The sequence below is a fragment of the Vulpes vulpes genome, chromosome 8 (assembly GCF_048418805.1).
Source record: "Vulpes vulpes isolate BD-2025 chromosome 8, VulVul3, whole genome shotgun sequence".
In the NCBI taxonomy this organism is placed as follows: Eukaryota; Metazoa; Chordata; class Mammalia; order Carnivora; family Canidae; genus Vulpes; species Vulpes vulpes.
In genome coordinates, this window is record NC_132787.1 from 24,945,199 (window position 1) to 24,964,471 (window position 19,273).

General features: G+C 40.9%; 2 protein-coding genes across 4 annotated transcripts in view; one reads left to right on the top strand and one right to left on the bottom strand.

Moving 5' to 3' along the window:
• Nucleotides 1-5,942, top strand: part of GYS2 (glycogen synthase 2) — a 54,170-nt gene extending 48,228 nt beyond the window's left edge. The window contains exons 16-17 of one of the 3 annotated variants that reach the window (XR_012002929.1): nucleotides 1,559-2,494; nucleotides 3,654-5,942. Coding sequence is in view for 1 of the 3 variants with exons in the window: in XM_025995578.2 (XP_025851363.1) it covers nucleotides 1,559-1,780 (222 nt within the window). In the remaining 2 variants the exon portion in view is untranslated. Of the gene's footprint in view, nucleotides 1-1,558 lie in introns of all 3 variants that reach the window. The other 2 variants (XR_012002930.1, XM_025995578.2) reach the window with 2 other exon arrangements.
• SPX (spexin hormone) lies at nucleotides 5,936-14,485 on the bottom strand. The gene is made up of 6 exons (XM_025995538.2): nucleotides 14,480-14,485; nucleotides 13,817-13,897; nucleotides 13,565-13,622; nucleotides 12,363-12,422; nucleotides 11,341-11,424; nucleotides 5,936-6,902 (listed from the first exon to the last, which is right to left on the bottom strand). Exons 1-6 carry the CDS (start codon nucleotides 14,483-14,485, stop codon nucleotides 6,844-6,846), a joined length of 348 nt encoding a protein of 115 aa, XP_025851323.1. The 3' UTR covers nucleotides 5,936-6,843.
• Nucleotides 14,486-19,273: the final 4,788 nt, after the last annotated feature.

Genomic DNA, 19,273 nt, shown 5'->3' on the forward strand with positions numbered 1-19,273 from the left:
CATAGCAGTCTACATACATGGCAGTCCAAAAGCCACTCTTCTTTGCCCTGCTGCCCACCAGGCAAAAGTTTAGATGCAAAAAGGTGAGACCCATATAATTAGGTATGAGATCTATTTTAGCTTAATAGTTTTGTGCCCCACAGGAACCAATATCCCATGTAAATTTCCACAGTTAAGCTTCTGTGGCTCCACAAGGAATATATGCAAGCACAAGAGTCATCAAATTCAGGGACTCCCCAAAGCTAGATCTTCATCAATAACTTATAAATCTCTAAGTTCAGATGTAATTTCTCAATCAAGAGTCTCTTTTACCACAATCGATTTTGCCTAATAATAATGTAATGGTATTCCATCTTTATCAAGTGTCAAGGGAAACATCTCAGAAGTTAACCCAAGGTAAAATTTGCACATGTAGAAGGTGACAGGGTTTTGGAAACCTTTCAAAATACAAATTCCAACTTCATGTTCAGGATTTTAACAGAATTAATTGCTTCACTTGTTTAGAGGCAGTCGTTCAACTTGATAATTCGGCTATATTCATCCATTTATTCAACTTATTCAATTAATAAGTACTGAGCTCCTACTCTGGGCCAGGTCCTAAGTGCATGAATCAGCTCCTTTTCCCTTCTTTTCTTTGTCTTAAATTGCTTTCTGGTGAAATATCTGAACCTTGAAATGATGTATAGGTATCACATGATAATAATGTACAAAAGAGTTGAAATACAGAATGACAAGTGCTGTAACTATTTTGTACAGCTGTCCTCCCTAGTCAAACATGTGCTCTCTCAAAGGGCAAGTATCATGTTTTTCTTCTTTGTTTCTTCAGTGGCATTAGAGTGGCTGACCCATAGTTGTGCTTAGTGCTCATTTACCAAATGAATTATCTCAGTGAATCTTAGGTAGAAGAGAAATTTGATTAAACCTAGTGATATTTGCTCATTAACTGAAATTAAAGTAACAGGTGAAATTTCAGGGTCAACTAAGTGACCTGGCTTCTGAATTTCTTTCTAGTGGTGGCTGTCCATGGCATGTCCAGGATGCCCATGTTCTGCAATTTTGTTCAGCAAATCTGCAAAATGGCATTGAGACAGACAATATCAGCAGTGTAACATGATGATTGGTGTTAAATACTAGGGAGTGATCACAGCACTGGTACAAATCTTTGCTCTACCACTTACATGCTGCATGACCTTGGTCAAGTTATCTGGCGTCTCTAACCCTCAATTTTCTTCTATAAATGGGAAAAAACAAATTTATTGGTGTTGTTACAAGGATTAAATAAGATTATATATAAATAGTATATATATAATTATATTTAATAGATAGATAGATAGCACCTGGAGTATTTCAGGGTATAATGAAAGAAAGCTATTTATTTAATGAATCTCTTGAGTTTGGTGGCACCAGAGTCAAGAGGAATCAAAGATAATAATAGCCCTTGAACAGACCACAAAAAATATCCAACTATGTTTTATATTAAATGCATATGCAAAGTGTTTACATCATTGAAAAATCAAGAAGTTGTTACAAGTTTGTGACTTATTTTTGTCTTTGGCAGACCGAAGGATTTAAATACCCCAGGCCTTCCTCAGTTCCACCTTCCCCTTCAGGGTCTCAGGTCTCTAGTCCTCAGAGCAGTGATGTGGAAGATGAAGAAGAGGATGAGCGATATAATGAGGAAGAGGAGGCTGAAAGGGATCGGTTAAATATCAAGTCACCATTTTCTCTGGGCCGTGTTCCTCGTGGGAAGAAGAAGCTGCATGGAGAATACAAGAACTGAATTCCATGCTGGTCGAACAGAGCTCATGTAGTAAGAACAGAGGAAGAGTGATTATTTAAAGAAAGTGCTACACATTTAATTCTCTTCTTCTCAATGTTACAACGGGATTTATTCTCTGCCTATGAAGGGGAGAAGATGAAGTGAATGGCAATTTGGTAATTTCTAATAAAATTCAAGTTATTTTCTTTTCCCCATTCCTTTATTCCCAGTAAATTTAGGCACGAGGAGGAGTGTTCATTAAAGGAGGAAGACTAGAAGTATTTTTAAAATGGTTAATTTAAGCAATAAGAATTTTCATTTGCTAGTGTACATTTTGAAATTAGCATCACCATAATCCTGTGCTTAGTATTTATACAACTGCCGTATCTACCAAACAAGTCTCCTATTTTCCCCAAAAGGGATCCTGAACTGAGCCCATATTTTAAATAACTCGATCTTTAGTGACTATTTTCATGCTTCACATGACTCAGAGCCATAAATTTCTATCTAGCTCTGAACATAATAAAAAAATCCATAAGAAAAAAGCTGTCTTAAATCCAGATCCTGATACATAGTAATTCATATTTACAAGGTCACTTCTCAACTTAATGATGGGAAGATGTTACCACCTGCACTATACCATCTGACTGTAACAATTTTTCTATTCTTTAAAAGGAAAGCTGTTTGGGGGATCCCTGGGTGGCACAGCGGTTTGGCGCCTGCCTTTGGCCCAGGGCACGATCCTGGAGACCCGGGATTGAATCCCACATCAGGCTCCCGGTGCATGGAGCCTGCTTCTCCCTCCGCCTGTGTCTCTGCCTCTTTCTCTCTCTCTCTGTGACTATCATAAATAAAAAAAAATTAAAAAAAAAAAAAGGAAAGCTGTTTGGAAGGAAAACTTGGTCAGTCTTCAGTTTTTTAAAATCCAAATAAATTAATATATCGATATTTAATATCAAGATCAAAATATCAATTAAGCTTTCATTGATGTCTTGTTTTCACTTGTTTAGACATTTAAATAAGACAAACAGTATAAAATACCTGCTATGAAATAGTGCCTTATAAAGGATAACATTTGCAGCTATCTTTTAAAAAATTAAAAAAAGAAAATATAGAGTCTACTTAATTATAATAAGGGCAATGTCTCTAACACATCCATGATGTGCTTAGAGACACTGTTGAATGATTGTAGTTTAACATATTTATGCTTTAAATGTAATGAAATCTATATAGGTAAAAAAAAGAAACAATCCACAAACCACACCTTCCCTCTTGGACTATTATTTCCACAACTTAAGTATTATTACACTTAGATCACAATGAATAGGTTGTTTGGCATATCAATTGACCTGGATCTGCAGAGGTTTTTTTTTTTTTTTTTTTTCTTCTTCTTCTTCTTCTTCTTCTTCTTCTTCTTCTTCTTCTTCTTCTTCTTTTCTTTTTTTTTTTTTTATCTGGAGAAGTTTTAAACAAGTTTTAGTCTGGGGAGCCTGGCTGGCTCAGTTGGTGGAGCATGTGACTCTCCATCTCAGGGTTGTAAGTTTGAGCCCCACGTTGGGTGTGGAGATTACTTAGCAATGAGAAAGAAGAAAGAAAGAAAGAAAGAAAGAAAGAAAGAAAGAAAGAAAGAAAGAAAGAAAGAAAGAAAAAGAAAGAAAGAAAGTAAGTAAGTTTTAGCCTGCTCAGTGCTGGATTGTTGATGGCAACAAGGGAAGAATAATAGGCCATGTGTGAGATGGTTCAAACTAGTGGAAAAAAAATTTTTTTTAGGTTTTATTTATTTATGAGAGACGCACAGAGAGAGAGAGAGAGTGAGTGAGGCATAGACACAGGCAGAGAGAGAAGCAGGTTCCACGCAGGGACCTCAACGTGGGACTTGATCTCGGGTCTCCAGGATCACACCTGCAAGCCGAAGGTAGCGCTAAACCTCTGGGCCACTGGGGCTGCCCTAGTGGAAAACTATAATACAGCTCTCCTACTGTCTGCCCCATTGTTAAGAAAAAGTAGATGAAGGTGGATATAAGCCACAAATCAGGTCACAATGGAAGATGGTTGCAAACTCACTTCATTTAGAGGTTCAGGAAAAAGAGAAATAAATTACCTAAAACCTAATCCTTGAAAAATGCCTGTTGATGCCAATTAACCCAATGTCTACAGAGCAGTTTGGGAATATCTGCACAGGAAATCAGAAAATATGAGAGGGATTTGTATTACAATATAAACACTCATTTGCTGAAGTGTCAGAAAAATCTTATGATAAAAAGAGGTTTAATGTTACAATAACCATAAAAATATATTCCTAGTAAAGTGGCATAATGTGTATATTCAAATGATATCCGTGGTTGGTAACTGGCTAGTCCACTGTTATAGAAAGCATGAGGTTTCCTCAGTAAAATGGCTTCTTTAAAAATATATATTTATTTGAGAAATCTCTACACCAAATGTGGAGCTCAAACTCATGATCCCAAGATCAAGATTCTCACGTTCTTCTGACTAAGCTAGCCAGGAGCCCCAGTAAAATAGCTTCTTAATATAAAACTTTAAAATTCAAGTGCTTTTTTAAAAAAAAAATGGAAGAACAGTTCTCTAATTAGAAATGAGTACAAATGATAGAGCTTGTGGAAATTCACAGACTTGCAAACACCTGGTTTTGAGCCACCTAGTTCTACCCTGCACTCGCTCCTCTATTCAGAGAGCTGCTGTCCCTGGATTCCATCCCCTTCCTCCAGTCATTTGTTTGTCCTCTCCCCAAGACTGACAAAGCCAGGTGAGGAGCAACAGACAGGATTGTTAGTAGAAGACTGTTCCTAGCACAGTGCCTTATATACAGTAGCTGCACAAATGAATGGTCTCCCTGGGAGTAGAGGTACAAAAAAATTGATGTTTTTAAAGTGTATGTATTCATAAGCTGGAGTACAGGAACTATAGAAAATAGTCAATGTGTGCTTGACCAGCTGACAGAAGACTTTTTTAATGCATTGAACCACCCTCTTCCTTCCACGTTAAGAATTAGGGTGAGCAGAGCTGGTTTTACATATACTGATGAAAATATCAAATGTTGCAAGTGCTCTGCTAATTGTTTCCCAGGGCACAAGGAGGACTCAGGAGAGGGACTGGGGAGGCCTAAAGGGTGAGGATACACTTTTGTGAAGTCACATGGGGGGGGTACAACTGCCAGCTTCACACGGGGCAGGCAGAGGGAGAGGGAGAAGCTGGCTCACCGCTGAGCAGAGAGCAGGACCTGGGGCTCAATCAAAGGACCCTGAGATCATGACCTGAGCCTCAGGCAGATGCCCAACCCACTGAGCCACCCAGGCGCCCACCCAGTTTTAAAACACAAGCCGTACAAATGTGAACATCTTTTGTCCAATTTTGAAAAAGCTAGAAATAAAGAGAATTGCAAAGATATTCCCAGAGACATAGAATGTTATAGCAGCTGGGCATTGGGGCTTGTATGCAAATACCATGTTAATGAGGCACATCTGTACAGCAGAACAATATTCAAGGAATTCAAGCACGTATACAATACTTGGTACTATATATCATATGAATTGTATTCTAATGTGATACTGTATTGTTTTAATAATTGTTGCTTATTTAGAAAGTTTTTGAAAACTTTTAAAATTTCAAGTGTGAAATGCTTGAGATTTTTCTATTTAGTAGTGGGAAGAATTATTTCACATGTTGGGGTTTTAAAATAGTCTTGGAGTAAGCATAATATTTAAATAGCCCGTATGTACACACCTATATCGATGAGCAAAATCTCAATAAACTGGACATAGGTATTATCTAGAAAATCCACTTAAAGTCAAATCATAACAAATCACAGATGCCTATTACGATACCACGTAATTTTTTTAATGCTAACATATTTTTTGGAAGAGATAAATGTAACAATTACTTGAATATAGTTTCATTATTCAATTATGATACAAGATACAGACAAATCTTATAAGCAGGGTTTTAATTTCATAACACAGTGAAATTGTAATTCCAAGGTACAGGTACATTCACATAAAGAAATCCTTTAGCTTCTGAATAATGACTATATACTGATGACAGTAAGAATTAACAATACTTTCCACTATGACATTTATCAATAACAACTCTCAACTAATTAGGTGAAAAAAAATTAACATGTTGATCATATTGTAATTCCAAATAAATAGGTTATTATGCTCGCTGTGGATGTGTCTGTGTGTTTGTGCATATGTATTTTTTCAGACAGTTTTCAAAGTTTTGAGGAGAAGCAGATTAGGCATATCACTGTACACTGATGTTATCGGGGTGCCTTTATATAACATTTTAATGTAAAATACAGCCTAGAGCTTTAGTTAATTAGAGTAAGCAGAGTCTATTTAGCTGAGGAACATGAGTCATCTATGAAAAACCGGTTTATTCCTTTTGTACAATATACACAGGAGTGGAGTGTGTCTCTGGCTTATTTCCCAGTAACTTCCTGAATTCAGGGTGATCCCCAAAGAGCGCAAATGGGAGTTCCCCACTGTGGGACCCTCTACCAGCCTCACAGATTCCCTTTTCTCCCCTTTCAGCAGCTACATTGAAGGGTTCTTATTCAGGGCTTCTTCCCAGTCACCTCCATCCCTCTTCTCTTTCTAACAACTTAGTCTCCAAGATGAACCACTAAGAGAACACGCTCTGCTCTTTCCCATCCTGCCATGCTCCCCACCTCACCCACCACGGAGTTGGACAAAAAGGCAGAAAAGGAGAGGGAGATTTGCAGCTGAGTACAAGACGATGCAAAGGATAAGGGAATGAAAAAGTCAATGACTAAGACCCACTAGAGCAAGATGGATATTTGTTGTAATAAATAGAAAGCACGCTCTAAAGAGTCTCCGGCTTTATAATTATGAATGGGAGTAAGACACAAGGTGACCTAAACAGGACCAGAAGCAATGATGTTCTCAGCTAAGAACCCTACATTACCTTTGCTTCTGGGAAGAATAAAACTGGTTATGCATATTCCCATCATTATGACGAGTAAAAGGGTTCAAGGGCTTTATTTACATGGTTCATGTTTTCAACGAGAATGGAACTGTATTGGACTATAATCTGGTTTATTTTCACCAGTTTAGTAGACTGTCTTCTAGGACACTGGTTTGATCAAAGTTTTCTTCTCTAGCTGTAAGAAAAAAAAATACATAAACACATTTCTGTGTTTTAAAAGGGGAAGAGATAAGATGAAGAGGTCCTCAAGAAATAAACAATTAGTTTCCTAAATTCTGGTAACCCCTGCCCTTTGCTACTGAGAATCCGAAAAAAAAAAAAAAATGTGTTTTGATTGATTGGGTTCCTTCCTCCTCAGCTCAAGACACATAACAGAACTCACATTTCACATCAGACTTCCTCCAAAATGAATGAAACTGCAATGTGCTATGTTTGGTAGCAATCCGAAAAGGCTATGTGTCTTGCCTCATGTCTTAAATATCCACCATTAGAACCATTCGATTGTCTCTGGTAACTTCCTGTTAACAGTGTGTCTTATTTGCACTTTTGCACATATTCTGCTTATTTACTGAGCTAGACTAGGCCTGGGGAGGAAATGAGACAAAGAGAAGGGACACTTGTTGGCCGGATGAAATTGCCAAATTTTAGAGCATGAGGTATCACTTCCCGGGCAGGGTAGCTAAGGAGTCAGATGACAGCAGTTACCTGAGACTGTAACAATGGGTGGAAAAACTAAAACCTACCATAGGGCAGGGAGAAGAAGTTGCCAGAGTAACAGTCTCAGGAACAGCTGCTCTTTAAAGAGAAGGAAAAAACAAAAAACAAAAATTTCAGTAAGAAGGGCATCCTTGGGGCACCTGGGTGGCTCAGTGGTTGAACATCTGCCTTAGGCTCAGGTCATGATCCTGGGGTCCTGGGATTGAGTCCTGCATCAGGCTCCACACAGGGAGCCTGCTTCTTCCTCTGTCTATGTCTCTGCCTCTCTCTGTGTCTCCCATGAATAAAGAAATAAAATCTTTTTTTTTTAAAAAAGGGCATTCTTGTATATCGTGAGCTAAAATAACTCACCTTATAAAATAAGAGCCTATCAAATAATACTTAGGTACTTTAGAATAGAAATATTAAAGGTGGCTAGTAATTAACATATCTTATGGAAATTCAAAACTTCCCATCAATTTAATCAAGTAGATTGTGTTTCCTTATTTCATCACCAGAAACAAGATACTCTGGAAACATCAGTGAGCAAAAAAAATACATTTCTTTTCCAAGAAAGACTTGAGGTTGGGACCTTTAATCATCCACCCTTCTCTAAAGTTTTTTTTCTTTTTTTTTTTTTAATTTAAATTTTAGTCAGTTAACATCCAATGCAACATTTGTTTTCCAAAGTCTTACCTAAGGTTTGGAATGAAGATCCTTCTTCCCCTCCTTAAAATTACCTTCCCTCTTTCCATTCTAGCTCTTTTTTTTTTTTTCTGACTCCATGCATCTTCCCAGCAACCAAATCTAAAACTTCTCTTTTGATCCATTTTTTACCAGCAGTCTCCTCCTACTAATTTCAGCAAATAGTAAGTGCGCCAAATGTTGATTTTAGAAAAGATCACTTTGGAGGTAGCATCCTCTACCCATTATCCAACTATTTCTCACCTTTTCATTGCAAGAGTTCTGAGAGCCATGCTAGCTAGTACTTGCTTTCTTCTTGTCCCAAATTCCCTCTCAAGAAGGTTTCACAAGTGGCAGGACAGTAGCAAGTAGTGTCACTGAGCAGGGGCTGAGCAGAAATCTTGTGGCCTGCTGTTCAATGACCCCACCTAGCCAACACGATCTTCCTTTCTGGTTGATGTCTTCTCTCACTAACCATTACTCTACATGTGATGCTTTCATCACTCATTTCTTGAAACTTTCCACCCTTGATTTCTGGATATGCTATTATTCGGGTTCTTCTCTTAACATTCCTGCCTTCTCCTTGAAATGTCCCTTCACTGATACGACCTTCCTCCTTTTCCCTTAATCTCTAGGTATTCTATGAGGCAAATCCTTTATGATCTGCCCTTTCCTTTAAGGCCTCAGCTGTAACAGGCCTTAAAGAGATTTCCATTTTCATGGCTCAGCCTTTATTAACTGGTTCTGCATTTCCAGTTGTTCCCAAATCTGCCCAATCATCAGAATCATTTGGGGGAACTTCTCAAGGATACAGATTCTGAGGCCTCATTCAAGTTTTCAAGAGTCAGAATCTCTGGTGGGTCTAAGGCTGAGAAATTAGTATTTTGAGGAAGCTCTCCAGTTAATTCTATGGAGCCAGTCCATAGATGGATAGTTGAGAACCACTGACCTACACACTTTTACTCACTGGACCATCTCTGTCATCTCAGACTGAACCTTAATTATACCCATGGAAATGTTCATTCATCACCAGCATCACCATTTCAAAATGGGCTTGACTCTGGATTCCCTTTCATCTCCTCAGTGAATAGTTATCCCATGTTATTTATTCTTCTTTCCAGTATTCCTTAGAGTGGAACTTCCCCATCTATTCCCACTGACTGGCTGCTCCTCATCTCTGCAATCCTGCAGTTTCTATTCACATTCCTTGGCTTCTCCCTGATTCCCCTCTGCGATCTGTCTTCTTGGAGACAATGCAGTTGGCGGCTGGCCTGGCATAATGGAGAGTGCTGTAGAGTCACACCGACGAGATGTGAGTTAAAATCCCAACATAGCTTCTTACTAACTGCGTAACCTTAGGAAAGTAAATACACCTCATAAAGGTTCAATTTTCTGAGCCAGAAAGATTCTCATTCACATCTGGCACATAGTAGGCCTTCCTGTATTGTTCCAATTGTTACAGTTCTTATTGTTACTCTCTGGGCCATAATCACATTCAGCCTTCTTCACTGAATCATCACTATGCTCTGAATCCAGAGGGCATTTTACTGATTCTCAAAGAGTAAATTACCTTTGTTCTTTATCCCAGTTCCAGTAAGTACCTGCTGTAGAAGAGTGCGCAAGCTACTTAATCTTTCTGTGCCTCCATTTCACCTGGCAAGTGTGGATAATGATATGCTTACTTCCCTGGGTCACTATGATGGTTAAATGTATTAATCTATATCACATGCTGGCCCCCCTGCATTATGGTAAGCCCTCAACAACTATTAGCTCCAGGTAGTAGTCATAGTAGCAGATAATCATCATCCTAGCCCTGATATAACCACTCCACCTGCGTTCTGCTATTCTACTTTTCAAAAAAAGTAAATTAATTAATTAATTAATTAATTTAAGAGAGAGAGAGAGAGAGAGAGCACATATGAGCACAAATGCGGGTGCAGGAGAGGGACAGAGGGAGAAGCAGACTCCATACTGAGGAGGGAGACCCCTTGGGGTGGGTGCTGATTCCAGGATTCTGAAATCATGACCTGAGCCGAAGACAGACACTTAACCAACTGAGCTACTCAGGTGCCTCTCACCCTATTTTTTTGCTGCAATGGTTGTTCTCATTCCTGCTTACCCTTAATCTGCTTTCTTTTCTGCCTGCTGCAATAGCTGGCACCTAGCAGGCATAAGTGCATATGTGCTGAGTTATGTATTATAATCCCCTCTACCCACCCACTCAGTCCTTGTTCTGAGTTCAGAAGGCTCCCAATCCCACTCTCTTGCATTTCCTTCTCATCAGTACTTTTTTTTTTTTTTTACAAGAAAACCATAAGCCTTCCTTCTTCTTTTCCCCGCATGGTCCATCTAATACTAGGCCCAGATGATATATATGTCTTCTCTATTAGCAAAAGTGTCGGAACACTAGGCCAGAAGCTTGTGCTTTGAACATCAGACTACTCACTATAAATCTTCTAAGTATTTAAACATTTAAATAATGTCACAAGATGGCATCATTTCAATTTTTGAGAGGGAAAATTCTAGGTCTGTTTATTATGCTTTGATGATCTCTATTGTTAATAGTAATTAAAATTATGTACCTTGTTTCAATTGGCTCTCATAGCAATCCTACACATGTGTATAATTATTCCATTTTACCAGAAATGATACTAAGACTCAGGGTTATCCAGCTGGTAGAGCAGCAGAACCAGGATTTGAACCCAGCCTGTTATATACTCGAAAGCTCTGGCTTATCTATTACCAAGATGCCTTAATTCAACTAGTGGTTTCAGTGCTACATGGGCAGAGTGTCTCTAATTGAAGATACACCTAATCTTTGTATAGAAGAAGTTGTATAATGTAATGAAAATTTCACAGGCTTCGAATCAGAACTGGCCCATATCTACTGGGATGAACCATATGATATTGCTATATGCAAATATAAAATAGTTCATTTTCAGCAATTTCATTTGGTTGTAAGTGAAATAAGGTTAGGGTAGGCTCTGGATTATGAAATTAATATGAAATCCCCCAGTGTCCTCAAGGAAATGTTTTTATGTTCCCGGGGATTCCTTTAATGAGTAATGTACTAATGTTTATATAATAAACATGTCTGAGTTTCTGGAGCTGGGAGCAGCTGTTAATTATATTAAAAAATCTGAATAAAGGCAACTTTGTTGTATTCAACACAGAATCCCAAAAGTAATTAAAGCTAGCTGTCCTGCAGCTGAAAGAGGTCACTATACTTGTACCTTCTTGTGGTTTCTGCAAGGAAGTCAAGAGCAGAGCTGCTGCCTCTGGAAGAGTTAGTAGTTGGGGATTTGGGCTTCGCCTTTCTGGAGAAAAAAAAAAGTACACACAGATTCTATTAGCATTTAAATATTCCTATTCGGATATGCTATACATTGAAAAACCTTCTGAAAGAGACTTAATCCCTTAACAAATCACCCCCCACCCTTTACACAGAAGATTAATTTTTATGAATTGGAACATTTTACACTTCTCTGGGATGTTACTTACAATTGGTTATGTTGTGTTGTTACAGGTATGGAAGAGAATTTATATACTACAGAGAATTTCATGAAAGGAGGATGGATTAAGGTAAATTACTCTGAATAATTTCACCCTTCAGAGCATAAAATGGACTGTTTGGGGAGAAATATTTAGATGTAATGGAGAGTCCTCGGAGCATGAGCTACTTCTTTCCTTCTGTCCAAAGCTATTTGAAATAATAATCTACATTCTTACATGAGTAAGGCAAATAAGTCTCTGGCCCTATTCTTAATGGCCCCTACCTATGAACTATTTCTGGTTTTGAACTGCTTTAGCGCCCCTTCTAGTAATGTAATAGGGGCGTACATTTGAAGTTTCCAGGTAAAGTACTAATAACAACAAAAACATTTAAAAGGAAATCGTTAAAGGTCTTGCCATAAAAGGGGAGGTACATTTTAGAGGCAGTTGCACCATTCTCGCTCCCACTCCTTTCCTCCTGGAAGGTGAACCCCCAGGCCCGGCCCGGCCCGGCCCGGCCCGGCTCGGGTAGCTCCCCCGGGACCAGAGGGCCGCCGAGCAGCCGAGACCGGATTCGGCTTCGGGAGCCTCAGTTCCAGCCTCTGCCGCCCACAGAGCGGGGCACCGCGGCTGCGGCTTCAGCTGGGCGCCGGCCGGCTGTCCCCGATGCGGCTCCGGAGCCACGTCCCTGCCCGAGCGCGGCCTGCCCGGGGGTCCGCGGTGAGTCGCCGCTGACCCCAAGCCTCCTCCCTCGCTCACTCACCCGGCGGCCGGTCGGAGGGGTCCTTCTTCCGGCTCTGGTCCGAGATGAAGCGGCGCCCCTCTGCAAAGGCGAGACGTGGGGCTCAGCGCCCTCCGGGTGCTCCACATCGGGGTTAAACTGGGCTCAGCGCCGGGAGTCCCCAAGGCGCGACGGACGGGGGCGGCAGCGGCGGCCAGGGTCCGTGCTGCACTGCCAGTTTTCTGGAGCTCGGCGTGCAGCCCCGGGCTGGATCAGGCGCCCTGCCTGCGCCCTGCCCCGCGCCTGCCTGTCCGGGTCCCGGTCCCGGTCCCTGCCCGCGCCCCGCTCCGGCCCTGCCCGCACCTGCTGCGCCCTGCACCCGTCTGTCCGCGCCCTGCCCGCACCTGCTGCGCCCTGCACCCGTCCGCCCGCGCCCTGCCCGCGCCCCGCTCCTGCCCTGCCCGCACCTACTGCACCCTGCACCCGTCTGCCCGCGCCCTGCCCGCACCTGCTGCACCCTGCACCCGTCGGCCCGCGCCCTGCCCGCGCCTGCTGCACCCTGCACGCGTCTGCCCGCGCCCCGCTCCTGCCCTGCCCGCACCTGCTGCACCCTGCACCCGTCGGCCCGCGCCCTGCCCGCGCCCTGCCCGCACCTGCTGCACCCTGCACGCGTCTGCCCGCGCCCTGCCCGCGCCCCGCTCCTGCCCTGCCCGCACCTGCTGCACCCTGCACCCGTCGGCCCGCGCCCTGCCCGCGCCCTGCCCGCGCCCCGCTCCTGCCCTGCCCGCGCCCTGCCCGCGCCCCGCTCCTGCCCTGCCCGCGCCCTGCCCGCGCCCCGCTCTCGCCCTGCCGGCGCCCTGCCCGCCCGCGGCAAATGATCAGTGGTCGGGTTCAAGGGTCCATGCGGTGTTTCCCAGGCCACTCGAGTCTTCCTGTGCGGCAAGAGCCAGCAACGCCCCAGTTCGGGATGGAGAGGTTCTAATAATCAGTCTTTCTTTTCCACTGCCACACCCCCTGCTCTCCCCCTCTTTTTCTTTCTTTCTTTCTTTCTTTCTTTCTTTCTTTCTTTCTTTCTTTCCTTTCTTTCTTTCTTTTTTATATTTTTATCAATACCAGGATGGCTTCGATTATTTAAGGGAACAAAATCCATGTTATTCTCTCCCCACACACCTATCCCATGGATTCATGCACCCCTAAGGATCTTCCTTTATTGCTGTCGGAAGAGCAAAGTATTTGGAACTTACGTGCGCCCTTCAGATAGAGCATAGATTGAGGAGTCCAGTTCCTTCTCTCAAAGAGTCGCTACAACCCAGGGAGAAGAGAAAAGCAGTTAGTAAGACATTGTAGCTCAGTCTTCTGTTAGAAAAAAGAAAGGAAGAGAAGGAGGGAGAAGAGAGAGAGAAAGAAAAAGAAAAAAAGGAAGGAAGGAAGGAGGGAAGGATGGAAGGAAGGAAAAGAAGGAACACCTAGGAGCCCCAGGTTTTGCGTTTGCTTACCTGTGGCGCACTGCTGGAACTTCCTAAGAAAGAAAACACTAGAAAAAGAGCCAAGGTTGTTGCCACCAGACTTCTGAGTCCCTACAAGAAAAGATCAAAGAAAGTAATTTCTGTGCCTATAGCATCTCATACTTTGTGACACCTGGACAATTACAAACCTCTTACTTTTCCATGTGCTCTGTTTTAATAATACTCAGTATGTGGAGGAGAGGGGAATTCTCAGTCTACCTTCTACTTAACTTACAAAAGAATTCTTTTTAAAAAAAAAAACATTTAGAGGGAAGCTTGTGTGGCTCAGTGGTTGAGCCTTGCCTTTGGCTCAGGACTTGATCCCAGGGTCCTGGGGCCCTCGGATTCAGTCCCTTCACGGGACTCCCTGCAGGGAGACTGCTTCTACCTCTGCTTATGTCTCTGCCTCTCTCTGTGTGTCTATCATGAATAGACAGATAATCTTTAAAAAAAATTTAGAAATATGTTATTTTCATTACTTCACCCAAATGAGTGATTTTTTTTGGTAGCAAAATCAAATGATTGATATTTTAAGGCATGTTGTTTAAATATCCTTTAGCCTATAAAATGCCTACTAGAGATAAAATAGGTAAAAAGTTATAAAGCTTTTTACAAATAGCTTAAAAGTCTCCAGTAAATAAAACTTTTACTTACCTTCATGTTCGGCTCCTTTCCAGAACCTGCGATAACTGTAACTTTACCTGTCAGTTTTCTAATCTTGCTCTGAGAGTGGAGCTTTTAAATCTTAGTGTCAGGGACCCCTCCTGATCTTCAGTAGAGTTAGGGAGTCAATAGGGAATTCTTGTCAATATTCAAGATTGAGAGGATCTGACAATTTTTCCAGGGAGGTTTGTTTGCAGGAAGTAAATAAATGATTGATGAGTGGACATCATTTATTTAGATACTGACCACATCGGTGAGGAGATATTCTGAATATATCAGCATCATTGCTTTTGCTTTTGCCACTAGCTTCCCGTATTTATTATTAGTAGCAGAAAAAATTATTAACAAGCCCAGGCTGAATCAAAAGTAAATGAATCAAGTAAGCAAACTTGTCTTGTGTAGCTAGCTATCAAGCTATCACTGATGACTAAAGATGAATCCTTTGGGTAAAAATAAAAAGGCTAGGGAATCTTGATGGAATTTGACACCACTCCTTCACTTATGTATCCATTCAGTTATTTAATAAACACTTATTGAATGCTTATTACGTATCAGACATTTTTCCTTTTAGTTCAAGAGACACAGCCATGCATTAAAAAGACATGGTCTCTGCTATGTTCAAGCTTATTTTCTAGTCAGAGGAGAAATATTGTAAATTAATAAACAGGTAAATGAGGTAATTTGAAAATGGGGTGTGTGTTGGAGTTAGAAAATATAGAACCTGTGGATAAATGGGATGCGAGAGTCCAAGAAAAATAAATCAAGGATGAGTCTTGGGTTTCTGGCTTAAACACTGGGTATGATAAAGCCATTTACTGAAATTAGAGTGTTCATAGGAGACAGTTAAGAGAGGTGAATTAAATTTGAATATTAAAATTGAAGCATACATTAAGCTTAAGTGTGAAGTAGGCAGTTGGCTACGTAAAACTCTGCAGAGTTCAGCAAAGAGGCCACCAGCCTACAGAATTTTTTCTAAAGGCAGAAATGGTCAAGTTTAAGAATTAAGAATTGTAAGAATTTTAAGGCAGGAAAATGATTGGGATTGAACAAGAACTCTTAGAAAGTGAATGGAGTTAAGGACAGATGAGAGGGAAGAGCTTTGAAAACAAACATCTAGAGATGAGCAGAGGGAGAGCCAGAAAAGCAAGTTGAGGTGAAGCCATCAGAAAACAAACAAACAAACAAACAAACAAAAAAAGATAAATTCTCAGAGGCCACAAGACCATGGAAGCCAACAGAATATCCAACACTGTTGAGAGGTCATGTCAGATGAGCACCAGGAAGTGTGCACTGGATTTGGAAATATGAAGGTTTTTAAGGACATAAGCTAGATTGGAGTGTGTTGTTAGTGAAATAGAATATAAGGAAATAAGGATGAGTTCAGGCAGCATTTTTAAGTTAGCCTCACTACATTTCACTAAAAGGAGGAAAGGAAAATGAAGTTTTCGTTTTTTGTTTTTTGTTTTTTTTTTTTTAAAGATGAGATATTTGAGAGTAGTGGAAGCGTATTATTTTTTTGCCTTTTGGTAATATCTGAACCCTTTCATTTTTAAGGAATTCCTAAAATTCCTTAAATTATGAATTATGGAATTACGAATCTCTGTGGGAGGCAGAGGCTTCCTTCATTGTACAAGGTGAAAATGCCAAACACTTACTTTGCCAGCAACCCTCACAGGTAGGATGTGGGCATATGAAACAGGCTTCCCCAATCAGACACGCTGCCTCAGATGGGAAATTGGGAGCTTGGATGAAGTTGGAATCAGGAGAAACATTTTCTGGTGCAGCAGTGGTTGTGGTAAGCCTAAGTTTGTGGGGGCAATACTGCCTACAGTGCTGCAGTCAGATTCCGGGATGGTGATACCACCTGCAGTGTCCTGCTAAAATCAGGTTTGTTGGTTTCCCCTAATGACAACAAACCATTTGCATAACACATATGCTGACGGAGATGATCAGGAGGAGACATTGATGATGCTAAAAAGAAGGTAACTGCAAGAAGAAATGTGTAGAATGTGACAGGGAAAGGATGCAAAGGATGTCGATATCCAGGTGAAACAGTTACATATATAGGCAGATACTGAACAAGGACCTGAATACTCACCATATGCTAAGCTATTGTAAATAAGAAAGATAATCCCTTTCCTCTAAAAGTTAGTAGTTCCGGGCAGCCCGGGTGGCTCAGCGGTTTAGCGCTGCTTTCAGCTCACGGCGTGATCCTGGAGGCCCGGGATCAAGTCCCACGTCAGGCTCCCCGCATGGAGCCTGCTTCTCCCTCTGCCTGTGTCTCTGCCCACCCCCCTCTCGTGAATAAGTAAATAAAATATTAAAAAAAAAATAAAAGTAGTTCCTCAGGAATTAATAAGTATGTGAATCACCTGGGAATGTTGTAGATTCCGACTTAGTACAAGTGGGATGAGGTCTGAAATTCTGCATTTCTTTTTTTTTCTATTTAAAGATTTTATTTATTTGAGAGAGAGCATGAACAGGTAGGAGGGGCAGAAGGAGAGGGAGAAGCAGGCTCCCCGCTGAGCGGCAGGGGTGGGGGTGGGGACGCTCCATCCCAGGATGCTGGGATCATGACCTGAGCCTAAGGTAGACACTCAACTGACCGAGCCACTGAAATTCTGAATTTCTAATAAACTCCCAGATGATGCTGGTAGATATTACTCTACTGATCCTAGGATATTTCGAATAGTAAAGATTTAGAGGATATTAGTGATAAAAATGAAACTTTGGAGTCTGTGTGGCTGGGAGAATGACTAGCCATAGAAATAGCAAGGAGTATGGGGAGAGAACAGATAAACTTGATATCTGCAAATACTTGTGTAAGAGAGATTGGGATTTGAGCACTTGATATTTAGATTTACCAGCCTGTGAAGACATGAACACTGAAGTTTGGTTAGTAAATGAGAAAAGTAGTCTGTAGGTAGAAACTTTACTCCCTTTAAGGCATAAATCAAGCCAGAAGGAGCCAAAGCTGTTACTGTAGTGTTTCCAACAATCTTAGGAGAGGGGAAAGATTAAAAACCAAGGACTAATAGATTAACACCAAAACTGGATAAAATCTAGTATTTTTTAAATGTCAGACTTCACGATTTTAGGATTTAATTTCACGGGATTACAGCAACTTCCAAAGAAAAGGACGATAAAAGAAATAAAATTATACATGTGTTTGTCTCAAAGGAACTTGTAAGTGAAACCCAATTGCTAGGTCACCTAACAAACAAGCAAAATGCTGATTTCCCCTCTCAGTACCAAAAAATCAGAAACATTTTAGAAAGAGGGACAGGAAAATGAGTCACTGATAAAACTGTGTTCTGAATTTACAACTTTAAGGATAAACATATGATGTAGTTTGTTTATAAAAGTTTCAGTAATGAATTCACAAGTAGATGCTTTCCATCAAAACTGCCATATTCAGTATAATATGCAGCAGTGAGGAGAATGGTTTTGACAGATTATCAATATTGTAGTCTTATCAAAAGCAATGTGCTAGAATGCATTTGTCTAAAATGGCATTGCCTCCTAATACGATTTTGTTAAATCACAACGTCAGGGCTTTTACAGGTCCAACTTAGATGTGGGCTAAGAAAAGTTATTTGATAAAAGCCTTGACAGATAAGACCACTGAATTTTGTTCTGCTGACATTATGACCAGGTAATGGGGACTGGACAAATTAAGATAAACCCTTTTTAAAGGTGTATAGTCAATGGGGAACATTTTGCCTATAACACTGACTTTATCTGAATTCTTCCAGTTGACTGGAGCATGCCCAGGTCCACTTATAGAATAATGGCCACTGTTCAAGTTGCAAATTTACCAAGATTAGTGAGTATTGTGTTTTTTTTTTTTTTTTTGTATTGTGTTCATATAGAAAACAGTTCCTATCTTGGGTAAAGTTACATGGATAATATGGCTATTATGATAATAAAAAGGGCAAATTACTTCTTTGATGACAGAATGAAGGATTTTGGTATAATATGAATAAGCTCAATTGGTTCAATATTCTACTTTGGCTAAATTCTATGCCCGGCTGGTCTGCCCCATAGACCAGCAGGCTCACGAACAGAAGTAACTTCCTCAGAAGGCTATCAGTCAGATTCAGGGGCACAGAGAAGTCCTGCTATCCAAAAATTAAACTCCACATTCATTGCTGTGTCTACTGTCTTCCTTTTACTTAAGACTTAGAACCTCAAGAATCTCTTTTCTGTAACCAAATAATACAGACAGGTGAAAAGTTCTATGAGAGGACAAGGATGGACCAGCTATTTTGCTATAGCAGATCAAGAAAGACATGATAGAAGTGAACTATTCTTGATTAGGTCTTGAGAGCTAGTAGAGGTAAGGTGGTGGAAAAGTGTGCCAGGCACTCTACTTTTGTATCCTACCTCTTACATGGGGTACAGGTAGCAGAAGGGTAAAGGTGGGAAACTTTCAGCACAGAGGACAAGGTCAGAAAGAGGTCTGTTAAACAGATTTAAGATTTCTGGTTCACCAGGCAATAGTCAAGACCTGCTTGCAGTTCAAGTACTAGATTCAATAGGTACTTACTAGGTACTTTAAGTGGTAGACACGGCCAGTGATTTTTAGCATTACCAAAATTCATAATCAAAACATTGAAGTAGTTTTGCCACAAAGATTTCTTTTTTTTTTTTAATTTTTATTTATTTATGATAGTCACAGAGAGAGAGAGAGGCAGAGACACAGGCAGAGGGAGAAGCAGGCTCCATGCATTGGGAGCCTGATGTGGGATTCGATCCCGGGTCTCCAGGATCGCGCCCTGAGCC